At 37.4% G+C, this 27,997-nt stretch overlaps 2 protein-coding genes across 10 annotated transcripts in view; one reads left to right on the plus strand and one right to left on the minus strand.

Moving 5' to 3' along the window:
• LOC139149537 (intraflagellar transport protein 43 homolog A-like) overlaps nt 1-26,743 on the plus strand; it is a 63,185-nt gene extending 36,442 nt beyond the window's left edge. The window contains exons 1-7 of one of the 8 annotated variants that reach the window (XM_070721339.1): nt 18,676-18,824; nt 20,528-20,647; nt 21,711-21,787; nt 24,134-24,163; nt 24,600-24,649; nt 25,847-25,995; nt 26,314-26,743. In XM_070721339.1, the coding sequence (XP_070577440.1) occupies nt 18,786-18,824; nt 20,528-20,647; nt 21,711-21,787; nt 24,134-24,163; nt 24,600-24,649; nt 25,847-25,995; nt 26,314-26,484 (636 nt within the window). In that variant the 5' untranslated portion in view covers nt 18,676-18,785 and the 3' untranslated portion in view covers nt 26,485-26,743. Of the gene's footprint in view, nt 1-18,674; nt 18,825-20,527; nt 20,648-21,710; nt 21,788-24,133; nt 24,164-24,599; nt 24,650-25,846; nt 25,996-26,313 lie in introns of those variants that run through there. The other 7 variants (XM_070721342.1, XM_070721340.1, XM_070721343.1 and 4 more) reach the window with 7 other exon arrangements.
• Nucleotides 324-18,596, minus strand: LOC139149535 (arylsulfatase A-like). 2 transcript variants are annotated; one of them, XM_070721335.1, is made up of 4 exons: nt 18,312-18,591; nt 10,593-11,216; nt 7,325-7,577; nt 324-6,921 (listed from the first exon to the last, which is right to left on the minus strand). In XM_070721335.1, exons 1-4 carry the CDS (start codon nt 18,569-18,571, stop codon nt 6,523-6,525), a joined length of 1,536 nt encoding a protein of 511 aa, XP_070577436.1. In that variant the 5' UTR covers nt 18,572-18,591; the 3' UTR covers nt 324-6,522. The 2 variants fall into 2 exon arrangements, with proteins under 2 accessions (XP_070577436.1, XP_070577434.1); XM_070721333.1 differs by lacking the exons at nt 324-6,921; nt 7,325-7,577; nt 10,593-11,216 and adding exons at nt 11,226-15,713; nt 16,049-16,301; nt 16,574-17,197 and having other exon boundaries at nt 18,312-18,596.
• Nucleotides 26,744-27,997: the final 1,254 nt, after the last annotated feature.

A 27,997-nucleotide genomic window follows, 5' to 3' on the forward strand; every position in this document is an offset into this window, starting at 1 on the left:
CATACAGGACCTGTGGCAGCCATAACCCATTTGTGTGGCAAAGTGCTGAAAACCAACAGTTTTTGGCATGAAATGAATAAAATACTGTCGATTCTGAGGGCAGTTGAGTGGTACATATTGACAGGGAAACTTGTTGAGTTCAAGAACGCCAAATTTGAGGTGAAAAGTTGGCTGTTAACCCAGGCTTACAGAGATCTGCACATGTTCATTCAAAGGACCATGGTTGTGCATGGCCCAGAAATGGTGCTTGACACCATGAAACATAATGACCATCTAGTGGCCATATTGGATCACACTGCAAAACAAAGTGATGGGTATATGTGTACGTCAGCACGTTTTGTCCCTTCTCTGAGGCGATAAAAATAAATTCCGGTGGACAATATAACCAACAAAGAATTGTGAAGCATCCCCTACTCCAAACTTTTTAATGACGATGGTGTGTTGTTTCGGAATATTAATATTAAAGTACATGGTCAGGTAATAAAGAAAAATTGTACAATTTAGTTATAAGGAGTTTGCCTAGGTACCACTGAGATATTGAATTATTCTATATCCTTGCTTGAAAAGCATTGCAGTGACTGCTTCCTTCAGAAGACAACTCAAAGGACAAGGTAATCTGGAGAGCTTTGATTAATTAAAGATCATCTCTTCATGTTTTAATGGAATGTTGACAAAAGTTGAATCTAGTATATACACAAAAAGCAACTGTTGAGCACAAATTTGACAAGATTTTTACTTGAAAAATTATACTGTGTTTTCATACATCAAATATTCCTCCTCCCCTTGTTTAAAATTTTACATCCACTAGTAAACTAATACAGGAGTAATGATACGTATTCTGAGTATTCAACTGTGGGATCTTGATACTTCCATTTGGGTAGGAAATAGCTGCCACTGGAACATTGCACTGAGCTGAAAATATGAAAGAACAAGTCATCGTTGATGACACAGTCCCCACTTGTTAATGGGTGCTTCGATTACAGGTCCTCAGAGAGGATAGAGTCCTCTTCACTAGGTCTGTGATAAAAATACTTTTGAATAAATTCGCTTGATACATGTCTGAGTTGTAGTTCAGGAGATGAAAAAATCGTAATAAAATGGCCACATGGTGGCCATATTGGATCGAATCACAAAACAAATCAATGTGCATATGTATGACATAGGTCAATGTCCTTGTACCAAGTTTGAATAAAATTGGTTGAGATATGCCTGAGTTATGGCTCTGTACATGAAAAAATCGTAACAAAATGGCCGCATGGCGGCCATATTGGATCGTATCACAGAACAAATTGATGTGTATAGCTATGACATTGGTCAATGTCCTTGTACCAACTTTGAATAAAATCTGTAGAAACATGCCTGAGTTATGACTCTGTACATGAAAAAATCGTAATAAAATGGCCGCCTGCTGGCGGCCATATTGGATCGTATCACAAAACAAATCAATGTGCATTTGTATGACATAGGTCAATGTCCTTGTACCTATTTTGAATGAAATTGGTTGAGATATGCCTGAGTTATGGCAGCGTTGGAAACTACCGCCCGTCCTCCCGTCCTAGACGGGTAACTTTTCAGTCAGACGGGAGGAAAATTGTACTTCCACGTCCGTGTGTCGGGCTCTCGATAGTAGCCCATACGGCATACCCAGTAATCTCATCGATCAGCTGCTTCTACATGTTGTGTAAAATAAACGAAATGTAGTATACCAATACGTCCGACTTCGATGCGCTTATACTACTGAAACTGTGCAACTGTGTGACGCCGGAACGCAATGCAAGCGAGACATGTAAACACGGGTAAACAGGAAGTCGCTCAAACTAGTAAATCTCACACTAAGCGAGATTTGCGCGATATCAGCCAGTGCTATAAATATAAAGATATAAAGGAAAGATATAAAGATGTGAAGGATATAAAGGAAAATGAGGGCAACTCAACACATCGGCTCTACCAAGATTGTTTAGTATTACGATATGGTGAATAAAAGGATCATTGCATTTATTTTGTGTGGAATACATGGCGAGACACAGGTGAATCGATAGTGCTTTGACCCTAGCCATGTGATTTGGGTCCCCGGTAAACCGGTTTGTTGATTGAGTGATTCGTCTTAACGGTGTTTCGGAACCAAAAATGGGGTTCCTTCATCAGTCGCTCTCTTGTTTTGTATCCCACCCGCTTGGTTGTGTGATGAAGTCATCTTCGTCCTCGAGAAGGAGAAGCCAGATTCGCTATTGAGAGAGTTAGCCACTATTGACTGACTCTATAGTGAGCGATCCGGTGTGTGGTGTCATGTTATAATTAACATGACCCAGCATCGACCCGGAGTTTCTGGACGCTTATAAGGATTTTTATTTTACGGCATATTTTGAGCGTTGCTAGTTCTAGGTATGTTAACACTAAATGTTGTACTAATCTGTCAACGATTAGTTTGTTTTAGGCATTTAAATCGATTATCCAAACTTTTAGTTTTGTGTCAATTTGTTGTGGACTTTGTAATAGATTCGGGTCGATATTGGTGCCTGCTTTCCGGTGTTTGAAAAACATGTTGTGAAGGGCTGCTTCGAGAAATAAATCTTGTTTCTCTGTGTTTAGCCATTCCCAGGTTTCATGGTTTCGTTAACAATATTTGCTGTAAACGGCCTTTGAAATCGGTTTGGTCTGAGGAAAGTATTGGTTTATTTAATTCATGCCGCCAACTTTGATTACTTATATGGCAGCTCTCTCAGTTTTTTATTTTCTTTGCCAGATGATGCTTTCTGTATTGCTCAGCAGTCTTTTCAGTTTGGTTGATTGTAGTACCAATTCGATGACAGATTGCATCTTGGTTTTATACGATAAAGTGGCATAAAATGGAGACAAATTAAAAAAATGTTTCCCCGTTGTTAAAACCGCTATCGTGAAACCTTTTAACTGTTTGAGCGATATGGGCAAAGTGTGTTTGAATTAACTAATTAATCAATCAGAGTGTTATCAGCATTGTTATTGTAGAAATTTTGTATTCAAGTCCGGATTAGAATTCATTGCAAACAGTGGAATTCAGAACAGTTTGTTTGTAAGATCACAGTTAATACTCATGTTGAAAATAAAGTTGTTTACAGTTTGAAGTACATACTGGTTTTGTGTTTTTTTGAATGAATGGATTTGTCAAACATTCAGGACAGGCAACTTTCTGGCAGGACAGGCAAGTTTTGAAAGTTACCAGTCCTGATGTCGGGCAAATATTTTGGCCAGTTTCCAACACTGGTTATGGCTCTGTACATGTAATAATCGTAACAAAATGGCCGCCTGGCGGCCATATTGGATCGTATCACAAAACAAATTGATGTGCATAGCTATGACATTGGTCAATGTCCTTGTACCAACTTTGAATAAAATCTGTAGAAACATGCCTGAGTTATGGCTCTGTACATGAAAAAATCGTAATAAAATGGCCGCCTGGCAGCCATATTGGATCGTATCACAAAACAAATTGATGTGCATATGTAGGACATAGGTCAATGTCCTTGTACCAATTTTGAATGAAATTGGTTGAGATATGCCTGAGTTATGGCTCTGTACATGAAAAAATCGTAACAAAATGGCCGCATGGCAGCCATATTGGATCGTATCACAAAAAGAATCGACGTGCATATCTATGACACTGGTCAATGTCCTTGTAGTACCAACTTTGAATAAAATCAGTTGAAACATGCCTGAATTATGGCTCTGTACATGAAAAAATCGTAATAAAATGGCCGCCTGGCAGCCATATTGGATCGTATCACAAAACAAATCAATGTGCATCTGTATGACATATGAAGTATAAATCCTTGTACCAAGTTTGAATGAAATCGCTTAAGGCATCTCTGAGATATCTGCGTGAACGGACGGACGAACGGATGGACGCACGCATGCACGGACGCACGCACACACGCACGGACATGACCAAACCTATAAGTTCCCCCGGGCAGTGTCCGTGGGGACTAAAAATATCATATAGGCTCAAAAAACAAGATACAATGGATATCCCTCATAAATTTTCGAACATTTTCTTATTTGCATGGAAAACTGAGTAAAATAATGATTCCAAACAAATCTTGATGAACAGAAAATCCGCCAAATTTTAGACTATTCCCATTAAGGATATACATGGAATAAAAAACAAATTTTTACAAATTGCACATTCTCAATTAAAGCCTTCCTCATTTTTAGTCCCCATGGACATCGTCCAGGGGGACTTATAGGTTTGGTCATGTCCGTGCGTCCGTGCGTCCGTTCACACAGATATCTCAGAGACGCCTAGAGCGATTTCGTTCAAACTTGGTACAAGGATAGTACCCTACCTCGTACAGATGCACGTCGATTTGTTTCACAATGCGATCAAATTTGGCCGTGTTAGAGGACTTTTTAGTTTTCACCTCCATAGACTCCTATGTATAAGGCAGTCCATAGACTCCCATGTATAAGGCAGTCCATAGACTTCCATGTATTAGGAAGTCCATAGACTCCCATGTATAAGGCAGTCCATAGACTTCCATTTATAAGGCAGTCCATAGACTCCCATGTATAAGGCCAAGAAAAATAAACATTTAGTTTCTCATCGTATTCATATTGCAAAAAGGATGCAATGACACAGTTTTTAGTCCCCACAGATAAAGTCCAGGGGGCTCATAGATTGGGTCATGTCAGTCCGCGAGTCCATCCATGTGAGTCCATCCGTTCACGCAGATATCTCAGACACTTTGACAAAATGTCACGTGACCTTGGTGACCTTTGACCTTGAATATACATATTTGTCCATAACTCAGTAACCACAAGTGCTGAACCTTTCATATATGGTATGATGGGACACCCTATGATGCCATATATTGTTCCTCATTAATTATGTGCATATCTAATTTTGAGCGAGCCAATAGAGCTAGAGGTCTGATTTTTGGTATATAGGGATAACTTAGCAATACAATTATTTTGAAAAAATGTCATGTGACCTCAGTGACCTTTGACCTCAAATATACATATTTGCCATAACTCAGTAACCACAAGTGCTACACCCTTCATATTTGGTATGATGGGACACCTTATGACGCCACATATTGTACCTCATTAATTATGCACATATCTTATTTTGAGTGAGCCAATAGAGCTAGAGGTCAGATTTTCAGTATATAGGGATAACTTAGCAATACAATTTTTTTTGACAAAATGTCACGTGACCTTGGTGACCTTTGACCTCAAATATACATATTTGTCCATAACTCAGTAACCACAAGTGCTTTACGCTTCAATTTTGATAGGATAATAGACCTTAAGATGTCACATCTTGTACCTCATTTATTATGCACATATGTATTTCTTGGCTGGCCAATACAGCTAGAGGTCTGATCTTTTTTCCCGATTTAGAACCATAACTTAGACATGCCTCTTGTTTCAAATTGGGAACAATGACATAGACCTATGTGTCCATAGATCTGAACATATACACTCCAGTGATACTTTTTAATGACCACATTTCCCTGCCCCATCAAGACTAATACTCCTATTACAAATGGGGACTATGTCATTGTCAATGACTTGTTTAACATAGATGTGTAAATTCATGCATGATTATCTAATACTGTAATTGTATTGCTGGTTTGTGTCACACACATTTATTCATAATGATTGAAAAATGTAGTTTTTAAAGCTTCTATTACCTTAGTCCTTCATAGAAGTCACTTGAAAGCCCCTCTAGCTGTAACTCTTGAAATTATTTGACCTCAAAATATCTTCCTATTCTCTCCTTGTTTTCTCTGAATTCTACCCTCTGAAGGGATATGGGCCTGAACTGCATGGGGAAACCATTCCTTTGTGAAACATTTGACAAGTATTCAAATTTTAACAGTCATTTTGATTTCCCGCCATTTTCAAAAGTTGGTAATATTACAAAGGAAACAGATCACACAATGTCATAGTTGAAAACATTCACCCTATGCATTGCATTGGACTACTCTGCGCAGTTTATGTGAAGAATTCTGTGCAGATATGTACAGTATCCACGGTTCTGCTTTAATCTGTATGGGGCTGCGATTTAACGTATGGGCAAACATTTAATCACAGTGTAATCTTTACCTTGTTGAAAATTAAATATACAGTCCCTGCGGGTAGTTAATAATGAGTGTACACCTAAATTAGAACATTCACACAAACTTATTTTGCTAAAAGATACAGCTAGAGGGGCTTGAAGAATTTACATTGCATTAATTTGTGACAACTTTAATTCTGAGCTCTATTATATCCGATACAAAGGCCTGGATTACCATAGCTTTATTTGTAAATGTACTTCAGTGCTTTAAGGTGGCACTCACGTTATTCTTGAGACTTTCTGAAGTATTTTATAATGTGTGAAATGTTAAATTTCTGTTGCGTTGGAAGACATGAAATACAGAAGTTCACAATCACTTGCACTGGAAGATGTAACTACCTGTATGAGTAGCAAATTAAAGCACATCTATATGCTTAATTTTTGAGGGACCATGTCTTGGTCTCCATATAAACGCTGGCTATTTATTATGTGCATGTACAGCATGTTGGAAATGGCGTACAGCCAGGTTTACAACATGGTTCAACATCCTGGCTGTGCCCTTTATGCACTTCACTTTCTGCCCAAACCAACCCAGCTTCAAACTCCTTCTTGATATTGTTAATCCTTGTCAAGATTGCGGCATACTTAGGATCATTGCTTAAATTGTAGCTTTCAGATGGATCTTCATCCAGATTAAACAGCAATGGCAGATCATGGGCGGTTGGGTTGTCAGTAGGTCGACAGTCTTTATCATGGTTTTTGGAACCTGAAGTACCAGACCCTTGTGTGTAATAGTGAGCTTTGTACTGCTTGTATCTGATCGCATATAGCCCATACTTTGGTGAGGCTGAACTGTAAAAGTAGAAAAATGTATCTCTTGGGCTCTGGAAAAAAGATAGGTAGAGCCCGAAATTAGTTATAATTCTTGATGTCTTGCATACCACACATGATACAGCAAAATGGTGGTGTTCAAGCCAGGTAGGTGATCAAAGATTTACATTTGGCACTAGTTCATGTTGGTGTTGCTGTGAATGTCAAGTCAATGATTTCAAGCTCTGTAGAAATGATGAATTTCAACATGTTTGATTGCCAATAAAGAGGTTCTCTCAGTCTCATAATGTGGAAGTTTGATATTGGTACGCCTTATGATTCTCAATCACCTTTGAACCCAGATAATGTTGTGCTACATGTAAATACACCTGTCAAATTGATGTTTGATTTTGAAGCCATCAGTCATTTACTCCCTGCGTTCTGTTGAAATAAGAAAGATATAATAAATAAACAAACCTTAGCCCTTTGGAACAGGAGAGGTCCAATATCAAATCCATCCAACGTCACATTTGGCAGTTTTGCATCGACCAGATTGGCGATGGTTGGCAGAAGATCTAACGTACCAGCCAACTCCATGGTTTTACCAGGCCGTATTGTACCAGGCCAGTAAGCAAAGGCTGGAACTCGGTGGCCACCCTCATAGGTTGTACCTTTCCCGCATTTCAATGGTCCGGCATTTCCACCTCTCACTTCCCTCACTAGACTTGGCCTGAATAATAACATAAATCGATAAACACATTTTTTAACTATTTCCTAAGTATCCAAGTCCAAGTTTTGTGGTCAGTTGATGAATAATTCTTTAAACATAGGCTGGTAATAAGGCATAAATAACAAAATACAAAAACATAGGGCCAAAGTCCCTGAAGCTACTATAGACATGGATACAAAATTAAGTATTTCCTGACTGTATGAAATTATCTCACTAAGGTCATCCTACGGACAAGTAAACTAAATATTAAAGCTGTCTGACCAGCGGTTTTGAAAGAACAAGCAACTCAACAGTTGACAGAGCTCTGTTGAGTTATGTAGAGAATAACCTTTTGTGATACATGTATTGATGAAGAAGGTGGATATCTTTGATTAACATTGTCAGTTCTGTTTAATAAGTTGAGACTGTACATACTCAGAGAAAGCACACTGAAGAGACAAAGGTTTGAAACTTAAGAAGTTCAAGGTCATCAAAAGCATTATAAGGAATCATGTTACACTTCATTGCACTGTTTACACAGATTGCATAATTGCTATAAATAGCACATGAGGAATCTTTATACAGCCCAGCTTTACCATAAAAACCCTATCACTTTGACCACTCTTTTAATTGACCACTCTATTTTTTTCCTCAAAAAGTAATTTTATTTTATCCTTACCAAGTCAACCATAAATGGAAATTAGAACTTTCTCTATCTCTATCTCTATCTCTACTGACTATTTTGAGCAATTTCTTTTAGATAACATACAGGGCACAATAAATGACGGTTCAGAATATGTCAAAGTTGGGATTCAGGAAAGTTGCCTTTACATGTTTTAATCCTCCAAGATGGTTTCACTATGAACTGTCAAAAAAAGTTGAACTTTCTGATAATTCTACAGTAAAATTATTTTGGCTTTGATGATTTCCTAATTAATTCAATTATTTAAAATCATATTAATTATTTTTTTCTGGGTGAATTGATAGGGTTTATACAGTACAAGAATTACATACAATGTAAGTCAAATTTTGACCAAAAATGACAAAAAAATTCCTTAAAAATACAGATTTGCATATTTCATCACAATTTGAACAAGTCTAAGTTGGGTTACCCCTAGGGACCTGTATACCAAATAACAGAGCTGTCTGACCAGCGGTTATGAAGAAGAAGATTTTTTACCAAAAACACCTTTTTTGGCATTAATTTGCCTATTTTCAACAATATCAAAAAATTAAAAAAACAGTTTCTCAAAATCGTATTTTTCATCTACACAACAAATATCAAATCAGTAAGTACTGCGGCTCTCAAGATATTTGAGTGGACGGACGCCTCACAAACGGACATACATACATACATACATACATACATACATACATACATACAGACTGACGACGCATGCCGGACGGATACCCATCCCAATAGCTTCTATAGACTATAGTCTATAGTAGCTAAAAAAGGCAGATTAAATGTGATGTTAATTAGTTTAAATGATACTTAGCCATACAATGATTCTGAAACAAGTTTTATTCGAAAGTGAGGTATCCTCCTGTTTGTATTTTTGAACTTACAATGCCACTGGTAAAGTTACTTTGACTTTTGTTAATACCGTTGGTATTGTCTTGGTTTCACCCTCTCCATGTGTAACTGCCACGTCAAATATTTAGGAATAACAAGTCATCATTGATGACACAGTCCCCACTTCTTAATGGGTACTTTGATTACAAGTCCTCAGAGAGGATAGAGTCCTCTTCATTAATTAGGTCTGTGATAAAAATACTTTGATACAGATGGCGCTTAATGGCCAAGAATGAGTTCCATGGTGATGAAAACATAAAACCAATGTAGGCCACCATCCTAAAGGTCATTTAAATGAGTCAACTAAGAATTAATCAACAGGATGTTGCAAAACATTTTTGCATCCTATCATAACACTGATAGATTATCACTGGTACCATAATCTTATAAAGTTTGATGCAGTGCTTCTGGACATTCACCCTAAAAACAAAAGTTCATCATGTAAATGCAAATTGGCAATTAATTTAATTTATTGGATCATATCACAAAACAAATTGACGTGCATATGTATGACATAGGTCAATGTCCTTTTACCAACTTTGAATAAAATCGGTTGAGATATGCCTGAGTTATGGCTCTGTACATGAAAAAATCGTAATAAAATGGCCGCCTGGCAGCCATATTGGATTGTATCATAAAACAAATCGACGTGCATATGTATGACATAGGTCAATGTCCTTGTACCAACTTTGTATAAAATCGGTTGTTATATGCCCGAGTAATGGCTTTGTACATGAAAAAATTGTAACAAAATGGCCGCACTGCAGCCATATTGGATTGTATCACAATACAAATTAAGGTGCATATCTATGACATTGGTCAATGTCCTTGTACCAACTTTGAATAAAATCGGTTGAAACATGTCTGAGTTAGGTCTGTGTACATGAAAAAATCGTAATAAAATGGCCGCATGGCAGCCATATTGGATTTATCATTAAACAAATTGACGTGCATATGTATGACATTGGTCAATGTCCTTGTACCAACTTTGTATAAAATCGGTTGAGATATGCCCGAGTTATGGCTTTGTACATGAAAAAATCGTAATAAAATGGCCGCAAGGCAGCCATATTGGATTTTAATACAAAACAAATTGACATGCATATCTATGACATTGGTCAATGTCCTTGTACCAACTTTGAATAAAATGGGTTGAAACATGTCTGAGTTTAATGGTTCCGTACATGAAAAAATCATAATAAAATGGCCGCCTGGCGGCCATATTGGATCGTATCACAAAACAAATCGACATGCATATGTATGACATATGAAGTAATCCTTGTACCAAGTTTGAAAGAAATCGCTCCAGGCATCTCTGAGATATCTGCGTGAACGGACGGACGCATGCACGGACGGACGGACGGACCCACGGACATGACCAAACCTATAAGTCCCCCCGGACGGTGTCCATGGGGACTAATAAGAGAGGAAAATGTGTCTTTAAGTATTGATAGATTTACCCGTTGTCTGATGTAAAGAACACAAAAGTGTTCTCTTCCAAATTTTGCAGTTTGAGTTCTTCCAGAATTTGGCCAACCTCCCAGTCTAACTCTGCCAGGGAGTCTCCAAATGTTCCACGCCACGTAGTATTCCTGAAGTCCTTGCTAGCAAACTGTGGATGATGGGTGTGTTGCGTTGAATAATACAGAAAAAATGGAGTTCCAGATTTTGCATTCCTTGCAATGAAATTCCTGGCCTCTATGCTGTATCTTTTAGAAAGAGTAGTCAGATCGACAGGCTGCTCGAAGAGTGTGTTGTTTCTATAGAGTGGACAATTGGTATAACCCGTGTCACACTTATCCCAGCATGCATCACCCGGATAGAAACATTTGAGGCAAGGACACATGTCATGGGAATAAGGAATTCCATAGTAGCTGTCAAAGCCATAGTTTGTTGGTAAGTAGGTCTGATTTTTGCCGACTCCAAGATGCCACTTCCCGATGATAGTGGTTGCATATCCAAGGGGTTTGAGTAAGGCAGCTATGGTAGTTTCATTGTGTGGCAGTCCTCCGGTAGATGATGGCACAAACACTCCCGGCCATATTCCAGTGCGAGGTGGCAGACGAGCAGTAAGTAATGCGGCTCTATGGGTGAAACAGAGATTAGAATAAGAATACCAATGGATGCATAGAAGCTTCACTGTAAACTGGGCAGCTCCTTGCAAAAAGGGTTACTTACATGATAGCGCAAAAGCAGAATTGGAAATGGAATACTGTGGCAAACAGGATATTCAATCTACATTGCCTGGCATGAAGTATGTTTTGAAACAAAACGTTTCTGATATTTGTACCAAGATTTTCCTTAATGTCAAAATGAAGCAGTTAATATTCATGACTTTAGTTAAGTAGCATTTATTTTTAAAGCCCAGAAAACACGGACTGCTGATTGGCTTCTGTTTGTGTACCATATAAATTGGCCAAATGTCATTGTTTTGTGGTCGGTATCACCCTTGTGACTGCATTAGTAAGACAAAATTGTGCTGAATCTTGTTCAGATATTTAATTAACTGATATAACCACCTGGGACAGAGAGTTTCCTATTACAGTCATAACAAATAGGAAGGGAAATTCAAAGTTCTGCGGAATCGTTTATTGATATGTATGTAAAATAGTTCTGTTTAGCTGTGTCACAGACGACTATTGAGCAATTATATATAATCACATTGCCAGCCAAATATCAACAGTCTAACAAGTGACAAATTATTATCAGTACCAAACACACAGACTAGCCCACTAGTTGCTTAGTATTTCTCAAGTGTGTGCAGTTGTTACTCATTTACCCCAGCATTTACAGGACAGTCTGCCAAAATGTATAGCTTCAATTTCGTGACCATCTCACAACACCATCCATGGGATAGTCTACTCAAGTTTATTCCTTCACTTTATTGTGTCATGATAATCCCAGGGACTTGGGGCGGGTCTATCCATCCATGTAAAAATGCTGGAAAATGAATCCTAGATAACTAGAACTCACTGGCAACAAATTTCGAAATTGTGAACTGAACTCTTTGACAACAAGTATTTTTGTGGTCTTACTGGATTGAAATTTAAATCGAAGGACTAAAAATTAACTTCATCCAGTAACATACGCACGATACATGTGATAAATTGTAAAAACATTGTTTATTTATCATATCAATATTTTGAATATGTAAATAAAAAATACCGTCAATGACGCTGTACCTTCTCAAATGTGTGGCCAGGTCAGGTAATTGGTTGTTGGCATGGAGTTATTGGTAAATAGTTGATGATGTAGGGGCATGAGGTGAGATATGGACCCAAAGAACCCAAAAGATGATTAAATACATCAATCAGAAAAAATTCTAAGCTACAGTATAAACTGCCTAAAGATAGTTCAGTGTGGAAAAAAGGTTATATATAATTCAGAAATAAGAATTAACTGTCCAAAATAGTAATGACGCACTTCCCTACTGACCTGAGTGCATGTGAAATACACAACCTGGCATCTGTAAATTAAACGTTTATTTTGGATATTTGCGCATTTTTTCTCAGTATTTGACATTTTCAGAATAGCTTCTTATTCAATTTGTCATTTTCTAAAAGTTAAAATGCTCCTTTGTGTGGTCAAGCTTTCCACAAGCATCAAATGTTGTACTTCATATAGGAAGGTCTGCCTCTAGAGGGCGGGCATCATGAATAGTGTTTGTTAGTTATTTCCTCCACATAAACTTCTGATTGTACTGTAAACATTGAACATGGCCGACGTCCGATTTTCCTGACTAAAACTTTCACTCTTTTTCGTTCATATGACTCTGAAACTCAAGGAAACGATTGGGAAGAAAGAGTTATCTTGAAATATTGAGGTACTCGCCGATATTTTGCAAAATTAAGTGAGAAAAAATGCAAGGAAAATGCCGACAGGCTTACACAACGACCGTTTTCAGACTCAGAGGCATATGATCATCTGCAGATTATGCAAAAGGCCCATATCACGTGAGGCCATGAGGGGATATCCACGCAACTCAGTACCAAACACTAGCGCACACAGGGTGAGCAAACACAAAGTGAGTACCCCTAACGTCAGCTCAGTAGTCTGTAATAGATCGTAGTCAACTAAGAACCTTGGAGAAAGGCTTACATGTAACACTGTGGCTATGCCACTAAGTCCCTTTTGATTTTTGTCATAGCTCATAATCGTTCTCCTACACCTCAACCTGAACCATGAACACCCCCACCAGGTTATGATTTGACCCATCACAATGGCATAACGTCAATGGATCTTGACAGACGGAAGTATTGACAGACGGAAGTAGTTGACACCAGCATACTGGTTTTCAACTCTAATACCTTCTCTGTCTATAAATAGACACGAGAAGGTAAAAATTATCTTCTTGTGAAAAATACATTCCCAAACCTATATTATGTAATTTTTTTGTTAAATTTATTTGTTAAAAATAAAATCTCTGCTTGCGATTTGTAAAATCTAATTCAAATATTACTCAGTAGTTGGACTTTAATACTTAATTGCATTGAGAGGTAAATCATTTTTCAAATATTTGTATCATACAAAACATGTAGACTTTAGTGTGCTTTAAGACTTTGTGATACTAGTATATTGCACATTTACTAACTACACAAGTGTTCCTTAGACATTGAAGATAAAACAATGTCAACTTGGAAATGAGATCCAATACTGAACAAAATACAATGATACCAATCTTTTGTATCAAGATTAAAAATGCTGAGTAGTACTGAACAAGACAAATTCGAAAATTCATTAAAGATGCAAACAGCAGTTATCTGACATGATACTACTGCTTATCTTTACATGCCATAATACTACTGGAAGATCAACATCTGTACTACGTTTCATCAAATTTGATACAGCATTTCTAGACATATCACACTAATTACAAAAATTCATAAAATATGCAAATTAGCAATCAATTGACATGATATTACTTTATGTCTTTGCACAGTATTAGAGTACTGAAAGATCAACATCTGTACCAAGTTTCATCAAATTTGATGCAGTATTTCAGGACATATGATACACATTATGAAAATTCATCAAATATGCAAATAAGCAATAAATTGACATGATACTGCTTAATGTCTTCACACAGTATTAAATTACTGAGAGATCAACATCTGTGTCATGTTTCATCAAATTTAATTTAGTGATTCTGGAGATAGCCCACTAATTAGAAAAGTTCATTAAATGTGCAAGTTAGCAAGTAATTCCCATGACACTGCTAAGTGTCTTTGTAAACTTATATGAGACTCTGCACTAAAGATCTGAACCAAGTTTCATCAAATTTGCTGCAGTATTTCTGGACTTACCACCCTAATTATAAAAATTCATCAAATATGCAAATTAGCAATTAATTGATGCAATACTGACTGTGTGCTATCAGAACGCTGTGTTACGAACATCTCTTTCATCAAATTTAGTGTAGTCGCTCTAGAAATAGAGCTTTTTCAAAAAGTCGTTGTCAATGACATAGTCCCATTTTAATAAAATGTCCATCACACAGCCATATAAAATCAGACCACAAAAAAAATGAACATGCATATGTATGACATAAGGAGTAATCCTTGTACTAAGTTTGAATGAAATCGCTCCGGAATCTCTGAGATATCTGCATGAACAGACGGACAGACGGACGGACACAGGCATGGACGTGACCAAACCTATAAGTCCCCACAGACAGTGTCCGTGGGGACTAAAAAAAAGGCAAACTATTAGTAAATTGCTCAGTTTAACTGCAGCCAATGATGGTATTAAGTCATTCCTGCTGACATAAGAAGAATTACAATATCAAAGTCACACGACAATTGAGATTTATGATGAAAACGTGCAAACATTATTCTCCATTTGCTTTTTGTGGAATGTCATCACAGATATGCCTCTTTGAGGCCATGGGTTTTTTAATCTGGTCAACTCCAGTACCCTGGCAATAAGTCAACACTCATTATTGACAACAATCAGTTTGGGCCAAACTATGGTGGTGAAAGGGTTAATCAAACAATGAAACCCATTTTTTTTAACCTTTTACCAAATGTAATTCCAGAGATTTTAATCATCAGAGATTATAAAAATTTATCGTTCAATCAAATTTGTAATCAGGCAGTCGTGGAAAACTTTAGCTCAAATATGGGTGCTGTGGAATGATAACACCTTCTGTCAGCTGCCGAAGGAGTGGATTTTTAAGTTCCGAATTTTGTACAGGAACAACATGTTGGAAATGGATGGCAACCTGGATTACAGCACGGTTCCACACTGGGATCTTTTGGTTTGTTGATTTCGCTTTCCCGCCACACTAGCCCTGCTTCAAACTGCTGCTTGATTTCACCAATCTCGTTCAGGACGTCAGTGTACTCTGGATCATTTCCCAGGTTGTATGCTTCAGAGGGATCCTCATCCAGATTGAACAGCAATGGTGGATTTTGTTCAGTGCGAGCAGCTGTCGGACGGCAGTCTCCGTCATGATTGAAGAGGCCGGACAGAATGTATCCCTGGGTGTAGAAGTGAGCCTTGAATTGCTTGTATCTTATTGCATAGACTCCATATTTTGGTGACATTTGACTGTAGAAATAATAAAATACTTCACGAGGACTCTGAAAGATATAAAGATAGTGTAGTGTATTATTTAACCAAGATTATGCTACATACCAGTATTCAGTAAAAACTTTGTTTTGGCTTTCAGAATGGTGCTGTGACTTACTATATTAATACATTTTACCACTTATACTCTCCCTCATATTTTATCCCTTACATAATTGAATTTACAGAGTTTCAACTGTTTATCATATTGCCACTGTGATATGTAATAACTCTTTATGGGCCAGGGGATATTTCTATATACTTAGGTTTGGGCATTATACATTTGTAATACGCAAAGTATGTCAAACTTATCAATATTGTATGCACAGTTGACAACGCATGAACAAACCTTTGATCGCTGAAACAGTATTGAACGGATATCATATCCGTCTAGAGTTACTTCAGGTAATGTCCCATTGACCAGATTGACTATGGTTGGAAGGAGATCTAATGTGCTGGCCAATTCCCTTGTTCTACCAGGTTGTATTTTACCAGGCCAGTACGCAATAGCAGGTACACGCTGACCACCCTCATAGGTTGTACCTTTACCGCACTTCAGCAAACCAGCCATTCCACCTCGTACCTGATAAAATAAACTTGGCCTGTCAAAGACACCAGAAGAAAGGGACATTACAAGACAAAATGATGGATGATAGCTGCAAATAGCAAAAGCCTGCTTTCACATTTTTTATTTGAATTTTATGATGCACACCAGAAAACATTCTCTTGAACATCAGTACTTTTTTGATCTTGAAATAATAGGTACTGCAACAGACAGTACTAAATGCAACATAAAGAAAGTAATACAGAGAGAGAGAGTTGACATGAAGAACTAATGACATGACGTGCAATTTTTCGATGATAAAATAGTTACCCATTGTCCGATGTAAAGAATACAAAAGTATTCTTCTCCAGGTTTTGAAGTTTCAGTTCTTCAAGCAATTGACCAACTTCCCAGTCCAACTCTGCCAATGAATCCCCAAAAGCTCCACGTCTGGTACTATTGCGAAATTGTTTCCCAGCAAAATTTGGAAAATGTGTGTGTTGGGTGGCGTAGTACAAGAAGAAAGGTTTTCCACTTTTAGCGTTTCTAGCGATGAAATTCCTTCCTTCCATGCTGTATTTTTGGGCAATAGTGGTGTAGTCAGCCGGTTGCTCCACTATGGTTGAGTTTTGGAAAATTGGACAACTGGTAAAGCGGGTATCACATGTATCCCAGCATGGATCAGCCGGATAAAAGCATTTCAGACAAGGACACATGTCAGTTGAATAGGGAATGCCATAATAACTGTCAAATCCATGGTTAGAAGGTAGGTAGGTTTGGTTTTTACCAACTCCAAGATGCCACTTCCCAACCATGCCTGTTGTATATCCCAGAGGTTTTAGTAAAGCTGCAATTGTGGTTTCACTGTGTGGTAACCCACCCGTGGATGAAGGTCTTAAAACATCTGGCCATACTCCAGTACGCGGAGGTAAACGGGCAGTTAGCAAAGCAGCTCTGTGAGAATTAAGAAATGAAATATGGGGATGTGTTTTGATTCCCGGTTAAAGACTTTGTCTCTTCAATAAATGTAAACATTTTCTTTCTACACCAGCTGAAGTTAAAGTTATGTTGTGATGACCCTATATTTCCGTTCAACATTCAATTATTGGCTGAATAAGACATTGGTTTATGATTGTCTTGTATGATTTTCAAGTGGGGATGTTTCCAAACCATTTTGCACAAAATTGTAACAGGTAACAATCTCTCAAAGACATGTTTATACAGTTTACTGCTATGGCATACACTTCACCTTTGCTCTTTATATTTTACCTTTGCACTTTGTCCCAAGTGATACACAGGGTAACAGGGTGTAACATATCTACTGTAGATGAAGGAAACATGACTCTTATGTACATTTGACCATGTCGAACCCCACCCCACCCCAAGTGAAAACCATTCAAAATACTGTCATTTGGTTGAAATAGGTAACGAAAAGCAATGCAACATTTTCTTAAGCATAAGACATGCTAGATCTGTTTTGAATCATCTTCAAAAGCAGTACCATGATCTGCTATTGATATTTATTTCTAACATTTGTTGTTTCTTACAGTACATTGCATGAACAAAAGTCTCTTGAAGCGTTGTGCGAACTGTAAAACAGATTATTACGTGACAAGCTGGAAAGTGGTGCAGCCACAGTTACGAGTGTTTCGATAGCGGCCGCCGCGTGGTATGCATAGATACCACTTGGCGGCCGCTATGTATCGAAACACTCTTAACTACAGCTTGAGCTTGAGCGCATTGAAACACATAATCAAATTTATTTCCATCAACGGTGAATCTCATGCTGTGTTCACTATTTTATATAGCTATAAAGAAATAACAAACTGAAAACACATGTAGATATACATCTTTACATGTGAAACAAGGCACTTTGTGGGACAGAGTCAGATATGAACCCGGAAGGGGGCGTGTCTGCAGTGAACCTCTGTTCCATCATGGGGCTACCAAAAGAATGTGTTCATTAGGCGTTCATAGCAGCTGTAATGAACACAGTAAAAATAAGTTGTTGACGAGGTGACAAAAATGTCGTATTTATATCAACTAAAAAAGAGAAACAATACTTCACCTCGAAGGACTGCACACTGAATTGGCAGAGTAAAACTGTGTGAACAGAAGACCTTCGGCAGCCAGTTTGTCGATGTTCGGACTTTCGGATGTAGGGTGGCCGTAGCAACTTAAATCTCCATACCCAAGGTCATCGGCAAATACGATCAAAATGTTTGGCCTTGTGCTCGAAGGGCTCACACAAAACCCAGGACTGAACAGAAATAGCGTAATGAGCACTACGACATGGGCGAAAAGGCCATGTTCAAAGAGCGCGGCCATTTTAACCACAAATAACAACAATACGCATGCGTCTTCGCTCAAGGTGTATAGGATTATACGATTGGTTTACTTCTGCATTTGCTGAAAATAGCTACCAATGGGAATGCTTTTTGCTTAAGGCATTCGGTTGTCACATTCCATGTTTTGGATCGGAGAAGAGGGAGACGGAAATAATATCAGAGTGTGATTTTTGAGAAAGTTTTGACTGATAGGTATGGCTGACGACGATTTCGATTTCGGTACGAAGAGGAGGGTAAGTATGAAGCTTGGAAGATTTAAAAATTCAGCTTAACCCAAACTCCCACGTCTTTTTTTTCACGTCCATGGTGAATTTAAAAGATAGACTTTCATATTTTTGTCATTGCAAGAAGAGATACACATAGACTGTTGACATTATAGAAGAATGTACATATACCTTTCCTTTAAATTTTTATCATTGATCAAAGTGGTACAAGTAGTGGATGATATTCGCAAAGATCAGACTTGTCTTTTTTCGTATCAAACCGATTGTATCTCTGTATATCTTTCTCAGATATTTCTCTACAGAAAACTGTGAACTGATGAATATCAAATTGATTTTCAATGAAGTGTCTTTTAGGACTGTTGAGAAAGTGCATTTTGTAAGTCTGGTCGCAATTCACAGCATTCAGCGGCTCTTTCTGATATAAGTGAAACAGTCTTTTCAATATCAGAAAGAAACATGGATTGCTTGGCAATAAGTAATTAAAACAAAAGAAATTTCTCCATTTAAAAAACAAAAACATTGCATAGGCCATAAAACACGCTTACCATGCCATCAGAATTGTTAGTCTTGACACAGTTCCTCCATCAGACTTACACTGGTTCTGAATACCTCACTAGTGATAGCCTACATCATTGCAGTCTTGTATCTGAATGACAGAGAGACTGAAGCTGCAACTTTTGATAATATTTTAATTATTTATGTCCTTGAAAACTAGTTCATTTTCTTCTTGTTCCTCATTAAAAGTATATTTAAATACATCAGCAAACACAATTCACAACTGTGTATGATATGCAGTATTATTTTTGAAAAATTAATTCTGGATGTGGACTGAAATATAAGTTGACAACAGTAACATTGGACATCATATACATGTATACATAGGCAGACTTTGCTGTAACTTAAAACACTGGAGAATTCATCAAAAGTTAAAGCTAATGGAGTGTCAAGTGGTCATTTTGGTCACAGACAATAGAAGGAAAAAGACCTGCTACCACTGTTGCCGTTCATTTTAATGTACTCATCCCCATTTCATTCCACAAACTGGTGTTTTTGTGACAATGCATATACAGGTATTTAGATGCAGAGCTGTAACATTTGCTTTTGGGAAATGGTAGTTTTCTGCACTCCAGTAATTTTTACCCAATCACAGTATCATTTATATGATTTTGGATGATTGATTAGATGACTAGAATTGAAATGATGATGTGTAGTGGTCATGTTTGATTTTGCCACCAAGAGTGGTCTACAATGCCTATACTGGCGACAGGATTGCCAAATAATTTCTCTTTGGTGGTATACATGTCCGTGTGTAAGAAAATTCGAAGATGTAATATCAACTGTCATTTATGCTGGCAGCAGTTACCAATTTTGTTTTATTAGCCATTTCATATGCGTTGATTTCATTGAAAGACGTTACAGGGGGAAGGTAAACACAAATGTGATTTTGGTGGCACAGGCACTATCGTTACCCCCTGACTCAAAGTATCAATTAAATTGCAAGAAAAAATAATAATTAACTTACTGGTACTGCATGCCTTACCGGTATGTTAGATGAAAGCAAGGTAAAGCATTGATGCTTCATTGCCAGTGCATGGTAGCAACTACTCTCGAAACTTATGCTTACAGCTTCGTATGTCATGTAGACACAGTGCAATAGCACAATGGCCAATAACTTTACGGTTCATTTTCCACCACAATGCATCCCCACTTAGCCTGAAGTCAAGACAGGGCGCAGAGCTCGTCTACAAGACGATACCCCAAACGGTGACATCACGGCAGACAGTGATGATTTAGCAGTAAGTGAGTCATTGAGGACAACATCCACTAACAATGTGAGTTACTTCATTTCATAACTAACATTTCATCTTAAACACAACCTGCCTGTCATCACAGTGTGAGTCCTACATTTTTTCCTCACATTTTCATTCATCCTGAGGTTCCATTAATCAAGTTGTAATGGTAAAGTCACACGTATTACCTTGCTTGCTTGCAACCAACATGTTTCACTCTCAACTTCTGTAATATCCCTTTATAATGCACAGATATTTGTATGTGTACATAGATAGTAGAAGTGCTTCTACTGTCTATGATACAAGATAAGCAACAAAATAGTCGTTATAGTCTGTAGGCATGTCTTTTAAAGGTCTGTAAGAAACTACCTACTGGTAGCTTAGATACCACTAATATGTATCTTGACCCTTTTTGTGCATCACTCCTATCTTTCTGTAAATATGGTGTGAGCAACTTCTGTGGCTTTTGAGCCAGTTCTATACAGTGTGGCAGTGTTGTATAGTATGTTGCAGTTCCATGGTGCGTGCACTAGTTGCAGGTCATGTCTGCATCTGTCTCACACAGATGATATGAATCCTGTAATCATGGTTAGACTATTTGCAAATTATATATTCTGCACAATCTAGAATACTGGAAAGTCAATATTGGAAATAAAACTGCCCGTCTAATGTGCACAAATGTTACACAAAAAGGTAGTCCAAAATTTCTGAATCCCAATACCAAATAAGTTGTTTCAGCGCTTGCAACAATAATGTCTAGCCCTTAGGCTTGGCGTATTATTATACTATATGTCATAAACTCACGTCTAACGGTCTTGGTATCCGTAGTACATGTACTATTATCCCAGTAATTCTTTTATACTTTGTACATGTAGCAAGTATAGTAGCTATAAATGCAGAAACTTAAAATATCCGTCAGTGTTCGTAAGGTTTGTGGTGTGAATGCAAACCACTTTTACCTGCCTGAAGCTTTCGTGCATAGCTTATTATGATTAATCCTCTAAAGCATACAGAATATTGCAATTGATTGGTTATTCTTTAGTTTTGTGAAATTAATATCATCCCAAGGAAACGTTGAAGACTATTATATTTTGATTTGTTGCAGTCTTCCGGTGCTCCACCGAGACCATCTCGCAAACAGGGTGGTTGGGCTGACGATACACCAAAGTCAGCCAAGAAAGGGTAAGTGTCTCAGTAAGGATGCAGTGTTTTGCCAGAAATTTCTTGCTCTTCAAAATACAGCAGAGCACCCCTTATTTGGCCAACTAGAACTTATCAGTTCATCTAAAATTGCTGGTTAAGAGTCAGTTGGGTTTGGGTCAAACCATGGTGGTGAAAGGGTTGGAAGCCTAACAGTGCTGATGGACTGATGAGCCAGTGAATAGTGAACCCTTTTGATCATCACCCTCTGCTAATGCTAGTGGACTTTACTCATATCAACAGTGCAGTCATTTGCCAAAGGATTTTGCCAAAACTACCAGTGTTCATCTATAGCTGCTATGTTTTCCCCATGGGGACTGATGTTGTAAAAAAACATTCAGTGTTCATCCATGTATTTCTCCCTGTCTTGTGTGTTATTTCAATAGTGACTTAATACATAATACTAGTTCCATGTGGAACTTGGTTTATCAAAATATTTCACAAATTAATTACTGTACTATTAGATGGGCAGGATTCTAAAGAGCGGTCTGTTCATAAATTTGATAAATTTTTAAATTTATCGGTATTACCATTCAAAATAGAAAACATTTCAAGAAATATTGATGGATATATCCACGTCACTAACACAAACATGTTGCTATCAAACCAGCAAGAAGCTTTACAGTTCTCAGATAAGCTTCCTTTCAGACAGGGCGAACATGAGTGATGCTGTCTGTGTTTGTTTTTGGTGCACCAGTCATGATTTGATAGCACTGGCATTATATTAGACTGACAGCGAACTGGTTATAACAGCTTCTCAGACAGCTTCATAAAAATTTCAGACAACAGAGGTCATCATACACCTAAATGTACCAGATACATTGTGGTCTCAATGGATGGCCTACATTATTGCTGTACTGTTTTGCAATCTGTGGCAATGTTGAGTAAATATGTAGGTCTTGTAAATATTGGATTTTAAGTGTTGATATTATCGCATAGTTGTGTTTTGTAATAAGTTTAGTTGGCATGGAAGATCAGATTACTACATGAATAACATTTTGAAATTTGAAATGCTATTTGATTGTGTTGCTGGTGCAGGTTGTAGGCATTATTGTAGGTGGATGTGATTTACTGCTCGTATGATAAAAGGAAATTGTGAGTTAGAGATGAAATTGACAGAGTCATAAAACTTTGGTAATTGATTATGTTTGCTGTCCTGTGATTTCAATGTGAGATAGTTTATCAAAGCTCATTCTAACTATATCAGAACTGTCACACGTGACCAAATATAACAACACATGACCTGTGACACAGGTCATCACCTGATCGTGTGCTGACTGATTTGAACAAAAGACAAATTTACCTACTACCAGTATTACTAAACCACTCTGTACTTCAGATAATATGATCATTTCCAAAACTGCATTAAATGAAACCCAAACATTTATTACAGAGACAGAAATTTCTTTGACTTTTAAGTAATATTCGTTTCCAATGCAGCATAATTTGTTGTCGTTTTATTCATTTACTGTCTCAACATTTTCAAGAAATGGAGTTTATTCAATTCACAAATAACCTAGTTAGTAAAGTTTAATCAACAGGTGTGAGTCAAATCTTAAATTTCCAGTTCCAACGTCTTTTAATGGTTTCAACAAGAGTGGGTGGTACATTTTTGTTAGCAGGATTTAATGAAGGGCAGAGGTAATGTCATCCAAATGTAACCTTTGATCCTCATATGTCAGTCTGATATTGCTGTAATGACCAAGATGGACAGGCATGAAACAATGTGAGACAAAAAAAATTAGAAATCTGTTCAACAAACAACCTGCAGGACATGAAGTGGTGGTAATTGTTTTGCATTAAAAATCTCCAAAAACATCAAAAGTGCCAAAGAAACCATGTAAAATTTTAGGTTGTTTGCACATGCCATATTTAAACATATTTTTGCAGTTCTAGATAATTGTTTTCAACCATTCCAAAACTTTTGAATAAAAAATTCCAGAACAACAGATACGCTCAACAAGGGAAAAAAGTTTTGCTGAATTATTTCACCAGAGAAGCTTGGACAAGGACAGTAGCCCCCATATCATACATGGTGAACATATAGCTCATTGATGGGATAAATGTTACCCAGTATCATTCGTGCAGAAAACGTTGAGATTTATGTCTCCAAAGGCGTTGGACTGTTGCCTGTTCGAAATTTTACAATTGTATTTCCACAGCCTGAATGGTTAATGAGATTTTCAATATTTCAGTATGTGGTTACATGCCTGTATTTTCTTTTACAGAGTCTCTTGCTCTCTCTCTCTCTACGTGTGTTGCCCTTTTACAAAAATTATTAACACCAACGTCAATGTGCTGATTTTTACTGATTCTTCTCAATTACAGCGGCAAGAAAGGGGAGCAGTTTTATGAAGAGTAACTAGTTTTGATTTGTTTTCCTCTTAACAAAATTTAACATGCACCTATCCCCCCTGGGTATTTCTGGTTTGGTGGTGGTGTTATTTATTTATTCTTCTGTCTTTTTCTGCCATTTTATTTTCATTAAATTTTGCTTACAGTGCACAGTGTGTCCTATTTCATTTAAAAGTTTTCAAGTCTCGCCCTTTAGGATAAAAAAATTTAAGTTTTTCTCTCAATTTTTCACTGTCAAACATTTTTGCACTTAATTCCCACTGCAAGCTCTCCAAGTAGCCCAGGTTAATGGTACTCATGGCATGCTCGCATGAATTGCTATGCTACGCAATGCTGTTCTTTTGTCTCTGTAAGTGTATTGCTTGACTTGAATCTCCAGCATGTCTTCAAAAACTATGAATTCTCAAGCTAATTTGGTAACTCTTTTATTCTGTGATAGTGAGAGACTCAGACCAGCAAGTGCTCATAGTCATTCAGGCTCTGATGAAGGTGGGTACATTAATAATTATTACGTGCCTTGAATATTGAACACTGCGCATTCCATAGTTACTTGTTGATTACTGAAAGTGAACAGGAACTTTTCAACTTTGACAACTTCTGGATTTAAAAATGATCAAATTCTCTGTTTTACGGAGGAAATACTGTTTTAACAGCATCATGCATGAACAATTTGATAAACTGCATAATGATGATTCAAATATATCAATGTGCCATTTGATGATGAAAATCATTCAATTTTTTCAACAGATTTTTGTCTAACATGAAAATAAAACATGATTGACATTTGTATGTAAACCCAAAAAATGGAAGTGAAAACTATTTCAGAGTGGCATGTAATTAAAATATAATAGCCCAAACAAGGGACTATGTACCCTGGAGACAGGAGACAATTTTTTTTCCCGTATGTCGGGCAAATGGTCACCTACCCTCGGGCACATAGTCCTTGTTTGGGCTATGATATATAAGATCACATGCATTTTATCACTTGTTCGGGGTAGATGGGTTTGTCTGTTCACCCCAGGTCCGCTCTCACCATTGATATCAGTGGGTTTGAGCCAAGCTACGGTGGTGAAAAGGCTAGTGACTGCAAAAATCAAATATGAATACTTTAAACTTGACATGTCCTTTAACATTGTTACAAAAAAAGTACCTTACAATCAGCTGAAGCATTTGTGTCGACTATACCGGTAAATGATTGTTCTGTAAAACTAAACTATGTTCTATCGACCACTTTCATATTTGGACCATTCAAAGATGTATAATATATTCAAAATGGGTTAAGGAACAAAGTAATTCTGAGATTGCTGTGCCTCAATGAGTCAGGAACTTGTGTGCCAGTTCTTGGGAAATGATATCCAAAAATTGATATCATTTCTCACCTGGAGCAGGTCTTTGTTCAGTATGTGAAACTGAAACATGTTCATATTTGGTTGAAATATAACTTTGAAGAGGTTAGGCACAGCTTAGTAATTATTGAACATTGTCATTTCAACCAACTGGTTGAAAAGCAGGGTTTTGTTCACAGCCTCTTGGAGTTCAAGTTGTAAGAAATCTCCATTATAGCAACTTATGTGAACTATTAAAAATAGCTATATTACGGAAATGTGACAACTCTATGCATCATGACGTTATATTCTGTGCATAGCATTCCCTTCAGTTTTACTATGGTCTGTTATTTCTTTTCAGAAATCCCAGTCATTCCCGATCTCGAGGAATTTCAAGAGGAGGACATGGCTACCCAGATAGCAGCGCCACCTAGTGTTCAAGTCAACAGAGTTGCCACATACAGGGAACTTGACAACGATCTCTTGAAGCACTCACAGCTCTTGACATTGGTTAGTGCATTCCTTTCTGGAGTTATTTCTGTGTCCAAGTTTTTTTCATTGAAAAAGTTGATCTGCAATCAGCCCTAAAGGGAAGTGATGTAGATTTGTAGGTTATTTGTGTTGGATGTGCTTTTGAGACAGTACAATATTTATGAACCGATTCTGATACCGTAGTTCACATACAAATTAGCCTAGGGTACCAGTAATTTTGAAATTTTGATGCTGATATTTTACATTGTCAGTTGAGCACAAGAGAAAATGTAGAGAAACACAAAGTAATTTTGTATCTATTGACATATTTCATCACTCTCTGTTATTTTGTTGCAGGATGGTGAAATAGATTTAAAATTACTTACCAGAGTGCTGTCTGCAGAATCTGAAGTGATTGAGGAGGACAAACCGTGGGACTGGGACAGATTATTTACAGAGGTGGCGTCTGACTTACAAACAGAATGGGACAAAGCAACCCCACAAGAAACTGATGACAATGCGCTCTAGCATTGTGTCATGCCTCAATAGATTTTTTCCAAAAGTTGAAATATTACAGTGACATGTTTTTAATGAAGGGTAGATGAAGTGTTTTTTTTGTATATATCTGTACAGTGTATTCACTTTGTTCATTCCAGACTAATATTACTCCGGCCAAGATATTTTCTGTAGCAGATCATGTTTAGATGAGTAAATGTGGATTTCTTGAAAGATGTGTTGTGTCCCTGCCTTTCGCCAGATTAAATAAATTTATTCAACAAAGAAAGAATGGTGTGTCTTTTGTGTGACAGGCTGTGCTTAAAGGCGGAGCCTCCCTTTAAAAGGACGCCAAGGTATGGCGGCGTTCACTGTGTAAGTGGACACCAAACGGGCAACACGCGGGCACATGTTCCAGAAAATGCCACTTTTTAGTTTTCCCCGGCCGCAAAAACACAGACTGCCAAGCGGTCAGCGTGAAGTTGCTGCCGATCGAACTCTGTGGTTGTATTCAAAGTTTAACGCGACTGGAAGACAATTTTTTAGGAAATTCGAGCGTTTGTGGAGGGGAATCAATGACCGTTGGCGATTTGAACCGAACGTCAATCAAAAGCTTGCATAAACTCTGTTTGCAGGATTAGCAAAATGTGACAAAAGGTTGAGATCAGTTTGTGTAATTAATGTTATAGAAATCAAACATCATACTGGCCATGTGTTTGACTGGGAGGAGAACTCCACTAATGCGAGAACCTGGGATTGAAAAGTGCGGCTTTAAGCTGTCCATGACACATTTAAAATGTCAATTTATTGAACAGATCTGAAGATATTTTGAAATGAAAGCAGAAATAATTTCATTTCCTCTATGTGTACTTTAAGAATGATGTATTCATATGCTTCTTAATCCATATAAAACCGATTATGGATACTTATACAAATAGACAAAACAACTTTAAAAATAAGCAGAAGCTTTGACGAATCAAACCAGAGCAAAATTAAACAGAAAATCTAAACATGAATGTGAGTTACGTGTTATATCTTGAGGATCTAGTGAAGAGGATTCCTGTGAAAGAGAAGCTATTTGTCTGTTCATCTCCCCCATTTTCTTCTGTCTGCAGCAGGAATGTTGAGATTAGTAACCTGAAAAAGGTCATGCAGTGCATTTCTCCTGGGGAAGTGGTTCGTCACATCAACAGTCTAAACTTTATTCTACCGGTAGTTTAATCTGATGTTTTTCGAGAGATCCGTCAGTACTCATTTGAACAAGAGAAATTAGGAAAATTGAAAAAAGATCTATAGAGGGCGCTATGCATGATTTCCACAGAAATATATATAGATGGATCAACTGATAATGATTTGAAGAGATATGCCATCTGTACTTAGCGATTATTGGTCATTACCAAGGCCACAACAAAGTATTTGAAATTTCAGTTTACTCGATGCCACACAAAGACATTTATTCAATGCAGTCACTGTATAGCATATTGTTGATGGGACTGTAACTCCTCAAATATAGTGGATAGTCTTTCTGTATTTTAGTCAAAGTGAA

The sequence above is a fragment of the Ptychodera flava genome, chromosome 14 (assembly GCF_041260155.1).
Source record: "Ptychodera flava strain L36383 chromosome 14, AS_Pfla_20210202, whole genome shotgun sequence".
Classification (NCBI taxonomy): Eukaryota; Metazoa; Hemichordata; class Enteropneusta; family Ptychoderidae; genus Ptychodera; species Ptychodera flava.

What these genes read in the sequence shown, in the direction of transcription:
- LOC139149535 (XM_070721333.1), bottom strand. Translation starts at nt 18,571, where the DNA reads ATGGCCGCGCTCTTTGAACATGGCCTTTTCGCCCATGTCGTAGTGCTC. An exon ending in TTCTTTACATCGGACAATGG is followed by an intron (nt 16,302 to 16,573) that starts GTAACTATTTTA and finishes TGTCTTTGACAG; the next exon opens with GCCAAGTTTATTTTATCAGG. An exon ending in TACTGTTTCAGCGATCAAAG is followed by an intron (nt 15,714 to 16,048) that starts GTTTGTTCATGC and finishes TATATCTTTCAG; the next exon opens with AGTCCTCGTGAAGTATTTTA.